The sequence below is a fragment of the Bombina bombina genome, chromosome 8 (assembly GCF_027579735.1).
Source record: "Bombina bombina isolate aBomBom1 chromosome 8, aBomBom1.pri, whole genome shotgun sequence".
Classification (NCBI taxonomy): Eukaryota; Metazoa; Chordata; class Amphibia; order Anura; family Bombinatoridae; genus Bombina; species Bombina bombina.
The window spans coordinates 287,655,994-287,675,329 of NC_069506.1; the positions used below are offsets into that span (position 1 = coordinate 287,655,994).

The 19,336-nt window shown below is 42.3% G+C and overlaps 1 protein-coding gene across 7 annotated transcripts in view; it reads right to left on the reverse strand.

Moving 5' to 3' along the window:
• Positions 1-19,336, reverse strand: part of MTOR (mechanistic target of rapamycin kinase) — a 531,718-nt gene that overhangs the window by 190,083 nt on the left and 322,299 nt on the right. For all 7 annotated transcript variants that reach the window (XM_053691448.1, XM_053691447.1, XM_053691446.1 and 4 more), the window contains exon 43: positions 3,750-3,846. In XM_053691448.1, coding sequence (XP_053547423.1) covers positions 3,750-3,846 — 97 coding nt within the window. The remainder of the gene's footprint in view (positions 1-3,749; positions 3,847-19,336) is intronic.

Here is a 19,336-nt window from a genome sequence, read left to right on the forward strand (position 1 = left end):
AGGACATAATGAAGGAACCACAATTTCTCTACTAATGTTGTTGGAATTCACAACTTTAGGTAAAAATTCAAAAGAAGTTCGCAACACCGCCTTATCCTGATGAAAAATCAGAAAAGGAGACTCACAAGAAAGAGCAGATAATTCAGAAACTCTTCTGGCAGAAGAGATGGCCAAAAGGAACAAAACTTTCCAAGAAAGTAATTTAATGTCCAATGAATGCATAGGTTCAAAGGGAGGAGCTTGAAGAGCTCCCAGAACCAAATTCAAACTCCAAGGAGGAAAAGAACAGAAAGAGCAGAGATTTGTCCTTTCAAGGAACTTGCAGACAAACCCTTATCTAAACCATCCTGAAGAAACTGTAAAATTCTCGGTATTCTAAAAGAATGCCAAGAAAAATGATGAGAAAGACACCAAGAAATATAAGTCTTCCAGACTCTATAATATATCTCTCTAGATACAGATTTACGAGCCTGTAACATAGTATTAATCACAGAGTCAGAGAAACCTCTTTGACCAAGAATCAAGCGTTCAATCTCCATACCTTTAAATTTAAGGATTTCAGATCCTGATGGAAAAAAGGACCTTGTGACAGAAGGTCTGGTCTTAACGGAAGAGTCCACGGTTGGCAAGAGGCCATCCGGACAAGATCCGCATACCAAAACCTGTGAGGCCATGCCGGAGCTACCAGCAGAACAAACGAGCATTCCTTCAGAATCTTGGAAATTACTCTTGGAAGAAGAACTAGAGGCGGAAAGATATAGGCAGGATGATACTTCCAAGGAAGTGATAATGCATCCACTGCCTCCGCCTGAGGATCCCGGGATCTGGACAGATATCTGGGAAGTTTCTTGTTTAGATGAGACGCCATCAGATCTATTTCTGGAAGTTCCCACCTTTGAACAATCTGAAGAAATACCTCTGGGTGAAGAGACCATTCGCCCGGATGCAACGTTTGGCGACTGAGATAATCCGCTTCCCAATTGTCTACACCTGGGATATGAACCGCAGAGATTAGACAGGAGCTGGATTCCGCCCAAACCAAAATTCGAGATACTTCTTTCATAGCCAGAGGACTGTGAGTCCCTCCTTGATGATTGATGTATGCCACAGTTGTGACATTGTCTGTCTGAAAACAAATGAACGATTCTCTCTTCAGAAGAGGCCAAAACTGAAGAGCTCTGAAAATTGCACGGAGTTCCAAAATATTGATCGGTAATCTCACCTCCTGAGATTCCCAAACTCCTTGTGCCGTCAGAGATCCCCACACAGCTCCCCAACCTGTGAGACTTGCATCTGTTGAAATTACAGTCCAAGTCGGAAGCACAAAAGAAGCCCCCTGAATTAAACGATGGTGATCTGTCCACCACGTTAGAGAGTGTCGAACAATCGGTTTTAAAGATATTAATTGAGATATCTTTGTGTAATCCTTGCACCATTGATTCAGCATACAGAGCTGAAGAGGTCGCATGTGAAAACGAGCAAAGGGGATCGCGTCCGATGCAGCAGTCATAAGACCTAGAATTTCCATGCATAAGGCTACCGAAGGGAATGATTGTGACTGAAGGTTTCGACAAGCTGAAATCAATTTTAGACGTCTCTTGTCTGTTAAAGACAGAGTCATGGACACTGAATCTATCCGGAAACCCAGAAAGGTTACCCTTGTCTGAGGAATCAATGAACTTTTTGGTAAATTGATCCTCCAACCATGATCTTGAAGAAACAACACAAGTCGATTCGTATGAGATTCTGCTAAATGTAAAGACTGAGCAAGTACCAAGATATCGTCCAAATAAGGAAATACCACAATACCCTGTTCTCTGATTACAGACAGAAGGGCACCGAGAACCTTTGTAAAAATTCTTGGAGCTGTAGCTAGGCCGAACGGTAGAGCCACAAACTGGTAATGCTTGTCCAGAAAAGAGAATCTCAGGAACATGAAGCATTTTCAGCCCCCGCGAGCCTAACAGCCCACAGGGAAAAAGAGTCAAATTTTTGAAGGTAAGAAAAAATGATTAAATCAAATGCATTATCCCAAATATGAAACTGACTGTCTGAAAAATAAGGAAAGTTGAACATTCTGAGTCAAGGCAAATAAATGTTTGAATACATATATTTAGAACTTTATAAACAAAGTGCCCAACCATAGCTTAGAGTGTCACAGAAAATAAGATTTACTTACCCCAGGACACTCATCTACATGTTTGTAGAAAGCCAAACCAGTACTGAAACGAGAATCAGCAGAGGTAATGGTATATATAAGAGTATATCGTCGATCTGAAAAGGGAGGTAAGAGATGAATCTCTACGACCGATAACAGAGAACCTATGAAATAGACCCCGTAGAAGGAGATCACTGCATTCAAATAGGCAATACTCTCCTCACATCCCTCTGACATTCACTGCACGCTGAGAGGAAAACCGGGCTCCAACTTGCTGCGGAGCGCATATCAACGTAGAATCTAGCACAAACTTACTTCACCACCTCCATCGGAGGCAAAGTTTGTAAAACTGAATTGTGGGTGTGGTGAGGGGTGTATTTATAGGCATTTTGAGGTTTGGGAAACTTTGCCCCTCCTGGTAGGAATGTATATCCCATACGTCACTAGCTCATGGACTCTTGCTAATTACATGAAAGAAATTTTGATAGGGAAAGCACCAAATGTGCAGTCGTATATTGCACCCCTTAAAATTACTCTGCTGTGGTGCCTACCTGCCCCAAATATCAGTACAAACAATCCGGACTTGCTCCACAATGCAGCCTCACAATCTGGTCCTAACCAGAGTAATGGCTGTACTCTACGGCTCTAACTGCGCACTGAGGCGTGAAAATTAGGCCCCGCCCTTCATGTACGATGGAAAATAAACACCACCAGCCGCATGGGAAGCGGTCTATGAGTAAGCAATGCCTAATAAATAAAGTGCCATGTGGAACCCCAAAATATAAACGCATCAGCCCTGATAAGCCTTATTTCAATAAAAAAAATAGCGTACTCCAGGCTGTCTCAGTGTCTAACCAAGCCCTAAAAGTGTCCCTTGCAGTTCTCACAAAGGTCATTAAACACAGGGGTCCAGTACCACCCTACCCGGACTACTGCTTACCCCTCTTACAAGATATAAAATATGTCAGCCAATTCTGAATCTACCAGGTCTCTTCAGAATATACATGACTGCACATACCTCAAAGCTGCATGTAGCAGAAACGTTCCCCACACTGAAGCTTTCTCTGTACTCCTCAGTCATCTTGTGGGAAGCAAACAAGGATCTCAGTTACAACCGCTGAGATCATCAGACTCAAGGCAGAATTCTTCTTCTATGTCCTGCCTGAGGATAAATAGTACTCATTGGTACCATTTTAAAATAAAAAACTCTTGATTGAAGAAACTAAAACTATTATTTTATCACCTCTTAACTTTACCCTTCCTATTACTAGCATAGGCAAAGAGAATGACTGGAGGGAGGAGTTAAGGGAGGAGCTATATAGCAGCTCTGCTGTGGTGCTCTTTGCCACTTCCTGTTAGCAGGAGGAATATATCCCACAAGTAAAGGATGAAACCCGTGGATTCGGTATATCTTGTAAAAGAAAATTTTTTAAAATAATTTGAAAAAAATAAATTTTCGGTTTTCGGCCAAGTGCATCCTGGATTTTTGGGTTCGGTTTAAATCCGGAATTTCCATTTTGGTGCATCATTACATTGTACAGTACTGTTTAACCCTTAACCTATTTTACGTATTGCCCCTGGTCATCCTTACCTGTAGCCAGGTGTCTATCTGGATGGTTTTGATGCCTTCCACCAGAGCTTCATTCACATCAGGCCAGTGACCGTAATCGAACCACAAAGTGAGGACTCTGCAGAGAAGAAACATCTTATAAGCCCTTTTGCATTCCGTGTACACTTCCCATATCGGTCACTTTTTGTAACCAGTTATTCTGAAGACAGAGGAATTTTTATTCAATTAAAACATTTACACACTTCTCCCTGTTTGCTGCCCTGACTGCTTTCTAAAGGACTGTTGTACAGATACTGGCCATTACCTAAAGTGCTGCTGCATGTATTTTTCTTTTCACTTAGCATTTCATTGGCTCTTTTTTATTGAAGAAAATGTCCCCTAAAAAGGATGAACAACCATAGCCTAATCTATCAGTCATTACCCCTACTAAGGGCTACGTTATGAGTGGCTCATTAACTGTTGTGAGTGAGAGATAAGGGGTAAGGGGTATTGTGCAGCTCTTTGCGTGTGTCAAAAATAACATGTGTATTACGAGTTGAAAGTATACACGTTCGCTTACGCACAATCAAATTTTACTCGTGTTGGTTAACGGTTACGTGAGACAAAAAAGTTGTACAAAAAAAAAGATAAAAAATAAATTTAAAAGTATAGTTACACTCATAATAACACTGTCTGATTATAAAAGGGACAGTAAAGTAAAAAAAAAAAAACTTTCATGATTTAAATAGGGCATGTAATTTTAAACAACTTTCCAATTTACTTTTATTACCATTTTTGCTTTGTTCTCTTAGTATTCTTAGTTGAAAGCTAAACCTAGGAGGTTCATATGCTAATTTCTTAGACCTTGAAGACTGCCTCTAATCTAAAAGCATTTTTGACAGTTTTTCACCACTAGAGGGTGTTAGTTCATGTGTTTCATATAGATAACATTGAGCTCAGGCACGTGAAGCTTCTAGGAGTCAGCACTAATTGGCTAAAAATGCAAGTCTGTCAAAAGAACTGAAATAAGGGGGCAATTTGCAGAGGCTTAGATACAAGGTAATCACAGAGGTAAAAAGTGTATTATTATAACTGTGTTGGTTATGCAAAATTGGGGAATTGGTAATAAAGGTATTATCTACCTTTTTAAACAACAAAAATTCTGGTCTTTACTGTCCCTTTAACCCCTTCGCTACTGGGAATTTCAGAAAAGTATTGGAGAATTGTTAGCATTTTTGCTATCACTCTGATTAAACAGAAATAGAGCTTTCCCATCCCTCCCTCTCCCATTAAAACATTTTAGGTAGCGTAGGGCCCCTCCCACTTCTGCCCACCTACCTTCCTCCCACACCTCCGCTGGCACAAGAAGCTCACACTGTGTCACTGTTTGTAACGATCTGGCATCTGCCTTCATATGGAACCGGAGCACCGGTTCCACAAGCTGGCAGATGCCTGGAGCTCAGAAACTCAAGTTCTCGGCTGTAACTTTACAGCAAAGACTACTGGAGCACCCTGCAGCTCAGACGTATGTATACGTTAAGCAGAACGATAGGCATAACAAATTAAAAAAAAGAATAAACATTAAAAATTTGAAATATACTGTAAAATATTCTAAATAATCTATAGAATATATATCGATATTTTTTACAGTATGTTTAATCGTTTTTAATTGTTGTTGTTTTTTTATATTTTATGTCATAATGTAATATTTCAATAACTCGCCTAAAGGGACAGTCTACACCAGAATTTTTATTGTTTAAAAAGATAGATAATCCCTTTATTACCCATTCCCTAGTTTTGCACAAACAACACAGTTATATAAATACACTTTTTACCTCTGTGATTACCTTGTATCTAAGCCTCTGCAAACTGCCCCCTTATTTCAGTTCTTTTGAGAGACATCCATTTTAGCCAATCAAAGCTGGCTCACCTGAACTCCACGTGCGTGAGCACAGTGTCATCTATATGACACACGTGAACTAACACCCTCTAGTGGTGAAAACTGTCAAAATGCCCTGAGAGAAGAGGCGGCCTTCAAGAGCTTAGAAATTAGCATATGAACCTCCTAGGTTTAGCTTCCAACTAAGAATACCAAACGAACAAAGCAAAATTGGTGATAAAAGTAAATTGGAAAATTGTTTAAAATTACATTCTCTATTTGAATCAATAAAGTTTATTTTGGACTAGACTGTCCCTTTAAAGGGACAATCAATCAAAATTAAACTTTCATTATTTAGATAGAGCATGCAAATTTAAATAACTTTCTAATTTACTTCCATTAACAAAATGTGCACAATCTTTTTATATTTAAAGGGACACTGAACCCAAAATTTATTCTATCGTGATTCAGATAGAGCATGCAATTTTAAGCAACTTTCTAATTTACTCCTATTATCAAATTCTTTTCATTCTCTTGGTATCTTTATTTGAAATGCAAGAATGTAAGTTTAGATGCCGGCTCATTTTTGGTGAACACAGTGTTGTTCTTGCTGATTGGTGGGTAAATTCACCTACCAATAAACAAGTGCTTTGCATGGTTCTGAACCAAAAAAATAGCTTAGATGCTTTCTTTTTCAAATAAAGAAAGCAAGAGAATGAAGAAAAATTGATATTAGGAGTAAATTAGAAAGTTGTTTAAAATTGCATGCTCTATCTAAATCACGAAAGAAAAAATTTGGGTTCAGTGTCCCTTTAAACTTTTTGAGTCACCAGCTCCTACTGAGCGTGTGCAAGAATAAGTGTGTATGCATTTGTTAATGGCTGATTGCTGTCACATGGTACGTGTATGCATTTGTGATTGGCTGATGGCTGTCACATTGTACAGGGGGAGTGGAAAAAGACATAACTTTTAAAATTGTCAGAAAAAAAATCTACTACTCATTTGAAGTTCAGACTAAGTGTTATTGCTTTGTCTTGTTATCTTGCATTTGTTGATTATGCAAATCTACTGTCTTGACCGGTCATTTAAGATTACTAAATTTCATGTGTGCTAACCCAACCACGTTAAAATCTTAATCGTGGAACCTGATGTGCATTACGCATATTTTACATTCCTATGTTCTTCACATAGAAAACAGTGTACTTTATTTATTTATTTATTTATATATATATATATATATATATATATATTCCAGCAAGAACAAATCCTCCCTCCAGATACAGTCCACCTGGGTGCAAATATAGCCAATAGTATAATTTCAAAAAATAATGCACTCTCAAGACTTAATGAACAAAAAGTCAGCTTTAATAGATGACGTTTCAGGAAACTCAAGTCCCTTTCATCAGATAAAAAAAAAAGGAAATTTATGGTTACCTGATAAATTTGTTTCTTTTACAATACGATGAGTCCACGGATTTCATCCTTACTTATGCGATATCGCCTCCTGGTCAACAGGAGGAGGCAAAGAGCACCACAGTAGAGCTGTATATATAGCTCCTCCCTTTCCTCCCACTCCAGTCATTCGACCAAAGTTAGGAAGAGAAAGGAAAAGCCAAGGTGCAGAGGTGACTAAAGTTTAACAAAATAAAAGACCCGTCATACAAAAACAGGGCGGGCCGTGGACTCATTGTATTGTAAAAGAAACAAATTTATCAGGTAAGCATAAATTTCCTTTTCTTTTACAAGATACGATGAGTCCACGGATTTCATCCTTACTTATGGGATACAATACCAAAGCTATAGGACACGGATGAAAGGGAGGGACAAGACAGGGAACTTAAACGGAAGGCACCACTGCTTTAAGAACTTTTCTCCCAAAAACAGCCTCAGACGAGGCAAAAGTATCAAATTTGGAAAATTTTGAAAAAGTGTGAAGAGAAGACCAAGTTGCAGCTTTGCAAATCTGTTCAACAGAAGCATAATTTTTGAATGCCCATGAGGAAGCTACAGCCCTAGTGGAATGAGCCGTAATTTGTTCAGGAGGCTGCTGTCCAGCAGTCTCATATGCAAAACGGATGATACTCTTCAGCCAAAAAGAAAGAGAGGTAGCCGTAGCTTTCTGACCCCTACGCTTCCCAGAAAACACAACAAACAGGGAAGAAGATTGACGAAAATCCTTAGTTGCCTGTAAGTAAAACTTCAAGGCACGGACCACGTCCAAATTATGTAAGTCGCTCCTTCTTAGAAGAAGGATTAGGACACAAGGAAGGAACAACAATTTCCTGATTAATATTTTTATTTGAAACAACCTTAGGAAGAAAACCAGGTTTGGTACGTAACACTACCTTATCCGAAGGAAAAAAAGATAAGAGAATCACATTGTAATGCCGAAAGCTCAGAAACTCTGCGAGCAGAAGAAAACAGAATTTATGTTTACCTGATAAATTACTTTCTCCAACGGTGTGTCCGGTCCACGGCGTCATCCTTACTTGTGGGATATTCTCTTCCCCAACAGGAAATGGCAAAGAGCCCAGCAAAGCTGGTCACATGATCCCTCCTAGGCTCCGCCTACCCCAGTCATTCGACCGACGTTAAGGAGGAATATTTGCATAGGAGAAACCATATGTTACCGTGGTGACTGTAGTTAAAGAAAATAAATTATCAGACCTGATTAAAAAAACCAGGGCGGGCCGTGGCCCGGACACACCGTTGGAGAAAGTAATTTATCAGGTAAACATAAATTCTGTTTTCTCCAACATAGGTGTGTCCGGTCCACGGCGTCATCCTTACTTGTGGGAACCAATACCAAAGCTTTAGGACACGGATGAAGGGAGGGAGCAAATCAGGTCACCTAAATGGAAGGCACCACGGCTTGCAAAACCTTTCTCCCAAAAATAGCCTCAGAAGAAGCAAAAGTATCAAATTTGTAAAATTTAGAAAAAGTGTGCAGTGAAGACCAAGTCGCTGCCTTACATATCTGACCAACAGAAGCCTCGTTCTTGAAGGCCCATGTGGAAGCCACAGCCCTAGTGGAGTGAGCTGTGATTCTTTCAGGAGGCTGCCGTCCGGCAGTCTCATAAGCCAATCGGATAATGCTTTTAATCCAGAAGGAGAGAGAGGTAGAAGTTGCTTTTTGACCTCTCCGTTTACCAGAATAAACAACAAACAAAGACAAAGTTTGTCTGAAATCCTTAGTAGCTGCTAAGTAAAATTTGAGAGCACGAACTACATCCAAGTTGTGCAACAAACGTTCCTTCTTTGAAACTGGATTAGGACACAAAGAAGGCACAACTATCTCCTGGTTAATGTTTTTGTTAGAAACAACTTTTGGAAGAAAACCAGGTTTAGTACGCAAAACCACCTTATCTGCATGGAACACCAGATAAGGAGAAGAACACTGCAGAGCAGATAATTCTGAAACTCTTCTAGCAGAAGAAATTGCAACCAAAAACAAAACTTTCCAAGATAATAACTTAATATCAACGGAATGTAAGGGTTCAAACGGAACCCCCTGAAGAACTGAAAGAACTAGGTTGAGACTCCAAGGAGGAGTCAAAATTTTGTAAACAGGCTTGATTCTAACCAGAGCCTGAACAAAGGCTAGAACATCTGGCACAGCTGCCAGCTTTTTGTGAAGTAACACAGACAAGGCAGAAATCTGTCCCATCAAGGAACTTGCAGATAATCCTTTTTCCAATCCTTCTCGAAGGAAGGATAGACTCTTAGGAATCTTAACCTTGTCCCAAGGGAATCCTGCAGATTCACACCAACAGATATACCAAATTATGTGGTAATCTTTCTGGTTACAGGCTTTCAGGCCTGAACAAGAGTATTAATAACAGAATCTGAGAACCCTCGCTTTGATAAGATCAAGCGTTCAATCTCCAAGCAGTCAGCTGGAGTGGGTCGAACGGACCTAAAACAAGAAGGTCTCGTCTCAAAGGTAGCTTCCATGGTGGAGCCGATGACATATTCACCAGATCTGCATACCAAGTCCTGCGTGGCCACGCAGGAGCTATCAAAATCACCGACGCCCTCTCCTGATTGATCCTGGCTACCAGCCTGGGGATGAGAGGAAACGGCGGGAACACATAAGCTAGTTTGAAGGTCCAAGGTGCTACTAGTGCATCCACTAGAGCCGCCTTGGGATCCCTGGATCTGTACCCGTAGTAAGGAACTCTGAAGTTCTGACGAGAGGCCATCAGATCCATGTCTGGAATGCCCCACGGTTGAGTGACTTGGGCAAAGATTTCCGGATGGAGTTCCCACTCCCCCGGATGCAATGTCTGACGACTCAGAAAATCCGCTTCCCAATTTTCCACTCCTGGGATGTGGATAGCAGACAGGTGGCAGGAGTGAGACTCCGCCCATAGAATTATTTTGGTCACTTCTTCCATCGCTAGGGAACTCCTTGTTCCCCCCTGATGGTTGATGTATGAACTTGGCCCTCGCTAGCTGAGGCCAAGCTTTGAGAGCATTGAATATCGCTCTCAGTTCCAGAATATTTATCGGTAGAAGAGATTCTACCCGAGACCAAAGACCCTGAGCTTTCAGGGATCCCCAGACCGCGCCCCAGCCCATCAGACTGGCGTCGGTCGTGACAATGACCCACTCTGGTCTGCGGAAGGTCATCCCTTGTGACAGGTTGTCCAGGGACAGCCACCAACGGAATGAGTCTCTGGTTCTCTGATTTGCTTGTATCTTCGGAGACAAGTCTGAATAGTCCCCATTCCACTGACTGAGCATGAACAGTTGTAATGGTCTTAGATGAATGCGCACAAAAGGAACTATGTCCATTGCCGCTACCATCAAACCTATCACTTCCATGCACTGCGCTATGGAAGGAAGAGGAACGGAATGAAGTATCCGACAAGAGTCTAGAAGTTTTGTTTTTCTGGCTTCTGTCAGAAAAATCCTCATTTCTAAGGAGTCTATTATAGTTCCCAAGAAGGGAACCCTCGTTGACGGAGATAGAGAACTCTTTTCCACGTTCACTTTCCATCCGTGAGATCTGAGAAAGGCCAGGACAATGTCCGTGTGAGCCTTTACTTGAGGAAGGGACGACGCTCGAATCAGAATGTCGTCCAAGTAAGGTACTACAGCAATGCCCCTTGGTCTTAGCACCGCCAGAAGGGACCCTAGTACCTATGAGAAAATCCTAGGAGCAGTGGCTAATCCGAAAGAAAATGCCACGAACTGGAAATGCTTGTCCAGGAATGCAAACCTTAGGAACCGATGATGTTCCTTGTGGATAGGAATATGTAGATACGCATCCTTGAAATCCACCTTGGTCATGAATTGACCTTCCTGGATGGAAGGAAGAAGTGTTCGAATGGTTTCCATCTTGAACGATGGAACCTTGAGAAACTTGTTCAAGATCTTGAGATCTAAGATTGGTCTGAACGTTCCCTCTTTTTTGGGAACTATGAACAGATTGGAGTAGAACCCCATCCCTTGTTCTCCTAATGGAACAGGATGAATCACTCCCATTTTTAGCAGGTCTTCTACCCAATGTAAGAATGCCTGTCTTCTTATGTGGTCTGAAGACAACTGAGACCTGTGGAACCTCCCCCTTGGAGGAAGCCCCTTGAACTCCAGAGAATAACCTTGGGAGACTATTTCTAGCGCCCAAGGATCCAGAACATCTCTTTCCCAAGCCTGAGCGAAGAGAGAGAGTCTGCCCCCCACCAGATCCGGTCCCGGATCGGGGGCCTGCATTTCATGCTGTCTTGGTAGCAGTGGCAGGTTTCCTGGCCTGCTTTCCTTTGCTCCAGCCTTGCATAGGTCTCCAGGCTGGATTGGCTTGAGAAATATTACCTTCCTGCTTAGAGGACGTAGCCCTTGGGGCTGATCCGTTTCTGCGAAAGGGACGAAACTTAGGTTTATTTTTGGTCTTGAAAAGACCTATCCTGAGGAAGGGCGTGGCCCTTGCCCCCAGTGATATCAGAGATAATCTCTTTCAAGTCAGGGCCAAAGAGTGTTTTCCCCTTGAAAGGAATGTCAAGCAATTTGTTCTTGGAAGACGCATCCGCTGCCCAAGATTTTAACCAAAGCGCACTGCGCCACAATAGCAAACCCAGAATTTTTTCGCCGCTAACCTAGCCAATTGCAAGGTGGCGTCTAGGGTGAAAGAATTAGCCAATTTAAGAGCACGAATTCTGTCCATAATCTCCTCATAAGAAGAAGAATTACTAATAATCGCCTTTCCTAGCTCATCAAACTAGAAACACGCGGCTGCAGTGACAGGGACAATGCATGCAATTGGTTGTAGAAGGGAACCTTGCTGAACAAACATCTTTAGCAGACCTTCTAATTTTTTATCCATAGGATCTTGGAAAGCACAACTATCTTCTATGGGTATAGTGGCGCGCTTGTGTAGAGTAGAAACCGCCCCCCTCGACCTTGGGGACTGTCTGCCATCAGTCCTTTCTGAGGTCGACTATAGGAAAACAATTTTATAAATATGGGGGGAGGTACTAAAGGTATACCGGGCCTGTCCCATTCTTTACTAACAATGTACGCCACCCGCTTGGATATAGGAAAAGCTTCGGGGGGCCCCGGGGCCTCTAAGAACTTTTCCATTTTACATAGTGGTTCTGGAATGACCAGATAATCACAATCATCCAAATTGGATAACACCTCCTTAAGCAGAGCGCGGAGATGTTCCAACTTAAATTTAAAAGTAATCACATCAGGTTCAGCTTGTTGAGAAATGTTTCCTGAATCTGAAATTTCTCCCTCAGACAAAACCTCCCTGGCCCCCTCAGACTGGTGTAGGGGCCCTTCAGAAACCATATCATCAGCGTTCTCATGCTCTACAGAATTTTCTAAAACAGAGCAGTCGCGCTTTCGCTGATAAGTGGGCATATTGGCTAAAATGTTTTTGATAGAATTATCCATTACAGCCGTTAAATGTTGCATAGTAAGGAGTATTGGCACACTAGATGTACTAGGGGCCTCCTGTATGGGCAAGACTGGTGTAGACGAAGGAGGGGATGATGCAGTACCATGCTTACTCCCCTCACTTGAGGAATCATCTTGGGCATCATTTTTACTAAATTTTTTTATGACATAAAATACATATAGTTAAATGAGAAGGAACCTTGGTTTCCCCACAGTCAGAACACAATCTATCTGGTAGTTCAGACATGTTAAACAGGCATAAACTTGATAACAAAGCACAAAAAACGTTTTAAAATAAAACCGTTACTGTCACTTTAAATTTTAAACTAAACACACTTTATTATTGCAATTGCGAAAAAGTATGAAGGAATTGTTCAAAATTCACCAAAATTTCACCACAGTGTCTTAAAGCCTTAAAAGTATTGCACACCAAATTTGGAAGCTTTAACCCTTAAAATAACGGAACCGGAGCCGTTTTTATATTTAACCCCTTTACAGTCCCTGGAATCTGCTTTGCTGAGACCCAACCAAGCCCAAAGGGGAATACGATACCAAATGATGCCTTCAGAAAGACTTTTCTATGTATCAGAGCTCCACACACATGCAGCTGCATGCCATGCTGTCCTCAAAAACAAGTGCGCCATACCGGCGCGAAAATGAGGCTCTGACTATGATTAGGGAAAGCCCCTAAAGAATAAAGTGTCTAAAACAGTGCCTGCCGATATAATCATATCAAAATACCCAGAATAAATGATTCCTCAAGGCTAAATATGTGTTAATAATGAATCGATTTAGCCCAGAAAAAGTCTACAGTCTTAATAAGCCCTTGTGAAGCTCTTATTTACTATCTTAATAAACATGGCTTACCGGATCCCATAGGGAAAAAGACAGCTTCCAGCATTACATCGTCTTGTTAGAATGTGTCATACCTCAAGCAGTAAGAGACTGCACACTGTTCCCCCAACTGAAGTTAATTGCTCTCAACAGTCCTGTGTGGAACAGCCATGGATTTTAGTTACGGTGCTAAAATCATTTTCCTCATACAAACAGAAATCTTCATCTCTTTTCTGTTTCTGAGTAAATAGTACATACCAGCACTATTTTAAAATAACAAACTCTTGATTGAATAATAAAAACTACAGTTAAACACTAAAAAACTCTAAGCCATCTCCGTGGAGATGTTGCCTGTACAACGGCAAAGAGAATGACTGGGGTAGGCGGAGCCTAGGAGGGATCATGTGACCAGCTTTGCTGGGCTCTTTGCCATTTCCTGTTGGGGAAGAGAATATCCCACAAGTAAGGATGACGCCGTGGACCGGACACACCTATGTTGGAGAAATAGCAACCAAAAATAAAACTTTCCAAGATAATAACTTAATATCTATGGAATGCATAGGTTCAAACTGAACCCCTTGAAGAACTTTAAGAACTAAATTCAAACTCCAAGGAGGAGCAATTGGTCTAAACACAGGCCTGATTCTAGTCAGAGCCTGACAAAAAAAATGAACATCTGGAACGTCTGCCAGATGCTTGTGCAACAAAATAGATAAATCAGAAATCTGTCCCTTTAAGGAACTTGCTGACAACCCTTTATCCAATCCCTCTTGGAGAAAAGACAAAATCCTAGGAATCCTAACCCTACTCCATGAGTAGCCCTTGGATTCGCCCCAATAAAGGTATTTACGCCATATCTTATGATAAATTTTCCTAGTAACAGGCTTACGTACCTGAATCAAAGTATCTATGACCAAATCAGAAAAACCTCGCTTAAATAAAATTAAGCGTTCAATCTCCAAGCAGTTAGCTGCAGAGAAACTAGATTCGGATGATGGAAGGGTCCCTGAATGAGAAGGTCTTTCCTCAATGGAAGCTTCCACGGAGGCTGGGATGACATGTCCACCAGATCGGCATACCAAGTCCTGCGAGGCCACACAGGGACGATGAGAATCACTGATGCCCTCTCCTGTTTGACTCGAGCAATCACCTGTGGAAGGAGAGCAAATGGAGGTAACACATAAGCTAGGCTGAAGGACCAAGGCATCTATCAGCTCGGCCTGGGGATCCCTGGACCTGGACCCGTATCTCGGAAGCTTGGCATTCTGACGAGATGCCATGAGATCCAACTCCGGCCTGCCCCATCGGAGAATCAGGTCGGCAAATACCTCCGGATGGAGTTCCCACTCTCCCGGATGAAATGTCTGTCTGCTCAGAAAATCTGCTTCCCAGTTTTCCACCTCTGGGATGTAGATCGCGGACAGATGGCAAGAGTGAGACTCCGCCCACTGTATTATCCTGGTTACTTCTGTCATCGCTAAGGAACTTCTTGTTCCCCCCCTGATGGTTGATGTAGGCCACCATCATTATGTTGTCCGACTGGAATCTGATAAATTGGGCGAAAGCCAACTGAGGCCAACCCTGAAGCGCATTGAATATTGCTCTCAATTCTAGAATATTGATGGGAAGGAGAGACTCCGCCTGAGTCCAGACCCCTTGAGCTCTTAGGGAATTCCAGACTGCACCCCATCCGAACATGCTGGCATCCGTTGTGACTATCACCCATGAGGGTCTGCGAAAGCACGTCCCCTGGGATAGATGATCCAGCGACAACCACCATAGGAGAGAGTCCCTTGTCTCCTGATCCAGATGTATTTGAGGAGACAAATTTGTATAATCTCCATTCCACTGTCTGAGCATGTTCAGTTGCAGAGGTCTTAGATGAAACCGAGCAAATGGAATGATGTCCATTGCCACTACCATCAACCCAATTACCTCCATGCACTGAGCCACTGACGGCTGAGGATTGGTCTCAAGGGCTCTGCATGTGTTCAGAATCTTTAATTTTCTGACCTCCGTCAAAAATATTTTCATGGATAAAGAGTCGATTAGAGTTCCCAAGAAAGGAACCCTTGTCTGTGGAACCAGAGAACTCTTCTCCAGATTCACCTTCCACCCATGAGTCCTCAGGAAGGACAGAACAAAGTCGGTATGAGACTTTGTGAGCTGATAAGACGACACCTGGATCAGAATATCATCCAGATAAGGCGCCACTGCAATGCCCCGCGGTCTCAGAACCGCTAGCAGCGACCCCAGAACTTTTGTGAAAATTCTGGGTGCCGTGGCTAGACCGAAAGGAAGAGCCACAAACTGAAAATGTTTGTCCAGAAAGGCAAACCTCAGGAACTTGTGATGATCTCTGTGGACAGGAACATGAAGATATGCATCCTTGAGATCCACGGTAGTTGTAAATTGACCCTCCTGTATCAATGGAAGAATTGTACGAATAGTTTCCATCTTGAAATATGGAACTCTGAGAAACTTGTTTAGACTCTTTAGATCTAAAATAGGTCTGAAAGTTCCCTCTTTATTTGGGAACTACAAACAGATTTGAGTAAAACCCCTGTCCCTGTTCCTGAATTGGAATGGGAAAAATTACTCCCATGGAGGATAGGTCTCCTACACAGCGCAAGAACGCCTCTCTCTTTATCTAGTCTACAGACAATCGAGAAAGAAGGAATCATCCTCTGGGGGAAGAATTTCTGAATTCCAGTTTGTATCCCTGAGATGCTATATCTATTGCCCAAGGATCCTGAACGTCTCTCATCCAAGCCTGGACGAAAAATGATAGTCTGCCCCCCACTAGATCCGGTCCCGGATCGGGGGCCGCCCCTTCATGCTGTCTTGGTGGCAGCAACGGGTTTTTTTGGGTTGTTTGCCCTTGTTCCAAGCCTGGTTGGGTCGCCACGTGGACTTGGGTTGAGAATAGCCACCCTCTGGCTTAGTGGAAGGGGAAGAGGGAGTTCCCTTGAAATTTCGAAAGGAACGAAAATTACTCTGTCGACCCCTCTGTTTGGATTTCTTATCCTGAGGGAGGAGGTGACCCTTACCTCTCGTGATGTCAGAAATAATTTCTTTCAAGTCAGGGCCAAACAAGGTCTTACCCTTGTAAGGGATAGCCAAAAGGTTAGTTTTGGATGACACATCGGCAGACCAGGACTTCCGCCACAAGGCCCTACGTGCTAAGATTGAAAACCCTGAGCTCTTAGCCGCCAATTTAGTAATTTGCAGCAAAGCTTCTGTCACAAAAGAATTAGCCAGCTTAAGGGCTTTAATTCTGTCCTATATCTCTTCCAAAGGAGTCTCAGTTTTAAGAGATTCCTCCAGAGCATCAAACCAATAAGCAGCCGCCGTGGTAACCGTGACGATGCAGGCTGCCGGTTGTAAAAGTAACCCTTGATGAACATAAAGTTTCTTAAGAAGACCCTCTAGTTTCTTATCCATAGGGTCCTTAAAAGCACTAAAAATCCTCAATAGGAATAGTAATTCGTTTAGCCAAAGTGGAAATAGCGCCTTCCACCTTAGGTACCGTCTACCAAGAATTCCTGATAGAATCCGCTATGGGATACATCTTCCTGAAAACGGGAGGAGAAAATTGTATACCCGGCTCTCCCATTCCTTAGCAATAATTTCTGAAGTTCTTTTGGGAACTGGAAAAATATCTGAATAAGAAGGGACTTCTAGATATCTGTCCAACTTACTCAATATTTCTGGAGGGACCACGATTGAATCGCAGTCGTCCAGAGTCACCAAAACCTCCTTCAATAACAGGCGAAGGTGTTCCAGTTTCCTGTAAAGGCATTTCTGACCTCGCAATTAAAGCATCCAAAGTCGTATTAGCCACGAGGTCGTCCTTCCTCCTGCGTTTGCCTTGCAGGACGGGAAAGGCAGACAACGCTTCAGAAAGAGTAGAGGACATAACAGTTGCTATGTCCTTTAGAGTAAATGCAGGTGAAACTGCAGAGGTACTGGACTGTGCCTGGGTAGGCGTTAGGGACTGTGACGCTTGGGGAGAAAGATGTGGCATACTCTGATTCTCGTTGTTAGAACCTTGAGAAGCATCCGCCTTATTTAAATCTGTATCAAAAAACATTTGCTCCCTGAACTGTAAAGCCCTCTCAGTACACGAGGGACAAAAGGTAAAGGGAGGTTCCACATGTGAAGTCAAACATAATGAACATGTAACATTCATATCCATGTTAGTATAAATAACAAACAGACTTGGTCTTGCCTTGCAACTAATGGGTTAATAAACAGCTCTGAATAAAGTTGGCAGTTGTACTCTTAACAATTGATCATCAAAATGACAGATGATGCCCTTAAATTAAACTGAAGGTATCAGAGGGAAACAAAAAATATGATTAAGTAATATTACTTTTAAAAAATACCGGATCGTTAAACTAGCCTCTGCCGCCTCAACAGCTCTGCTGAGGCGCCTACCTGCCCCCTCGATGTTCACTCCGCTTCCAGCAAACTCTGCCTACGACCGCTTGCTCTTTAATCTAAAACCATGCGGTCCCGGCAGTCAGTGAAGGTTCCGATCACCTCACCCACGCTGCGTATGACAGAGTATGGCTATGCGGCTTCTATAGCGCGGGAGAAAAGCTCCGCCCTTTGTGGGCGTCTCCTAGTGTCTAACAAATTCCCAACATCGTGAGCCATATGTCGCTGCAAGCGCAGCTGTAAAAAGTACATACGGTCTCTCACCTACGCTTCCCGTGAGTTCTCTGGCCAAAATAAAATCTGCTTTATATTTTCCACCAAGCACGCAAAATAAACACTCACACCGGATCCCCATAAGTACCGGAGACCTGCTCCGTTTTTAGGGACATCCATTATTAAACCCCAGCGTCAGCCCAAAGTCCACAGCGCTCCCACATATCACCTAAATGTGTTCTGAGCGTTCCTGTTATCCTCCCCCACCACATCCACCATAACACCTGAAGGGAGGCCTTGGGGAAAAGTTAGGGGGTCACAGAAGTAAAGGCTGCAGCGGTTCCTGAGTTAAGGCTGTCCCAGAAGTAAGAGCTGCACATACTTGAGTGCTGATCGACAGCATGAAATGTCCCACAGCTATGAAGAAGTCTTCTGTACCTTGCCATTCTGTGGCATGTAGGGCCTTAGTTAGAATTGCGAAGACCATATTAAGAAGGGCAGCATACAGTATGGGAGGCACAGTGAGAAATTAATCCCACCAGTTCCCAATGCTCTAAAGCCACCTGCAGCTCTGCTAACAAGAGGCTGACCAGGCCCTGGCTACACCCTGAAATAAAATAGTACTCACTGGCAACATTTAAAAATAAAAAAACTATTGATTGAAGAAACTAAACTATCACCTCACTTTACCTCTTCCTATGTCTAACACAGGCAAAGAGAATGACTGGGGTGGGAGGGAAGGGAGGAGCTATATATACAGCTCTGCTGTGGTGCTCTTTGCCTCCTCCTGTTGACCAGGAGGCGATATTCCATAAGTAAGGATGAAATCCGTGGACTCATCGTATCTTGTAAAAGAAACAGACTGTTTTTTTTGATCTGATGAAAGGGACTTGAGTTCCCCGAAACGTCATCATGGAATATACAGATATATACATAGAAATATTTATTTAAAAATAAATAGAACATATTCCTCTATGTGAAGAACATTGGAATGTAAAATATCAATATTTCATGTTGGGTTTAGCGCTCTTGAATATAAGTGGTCGGGTTAGCGCATGAGTATGGGTGTAATCTGTATTTATAAGTGTGATTAAATTTTCCTATAATGAATAAAAAATAAATGGCATCCCGAGCTAATAAAAATACTATTGTTTACCCCAGTACTGTAATCTCTCCCCACACAGTATATATGCTACTCTGATTATGTGCATTAAAGGGAAACAAAGGTCATTTTATCATTCATCCAACAGAGAATATTTTAATGTTTTACAGTTTTGCAGAATCAGTGTCCCTATACTTTTTAAACTACCAAGGTGTCACTGTCTGCCAATAAAGCAAGTGGGAGTTCTGCTGATCA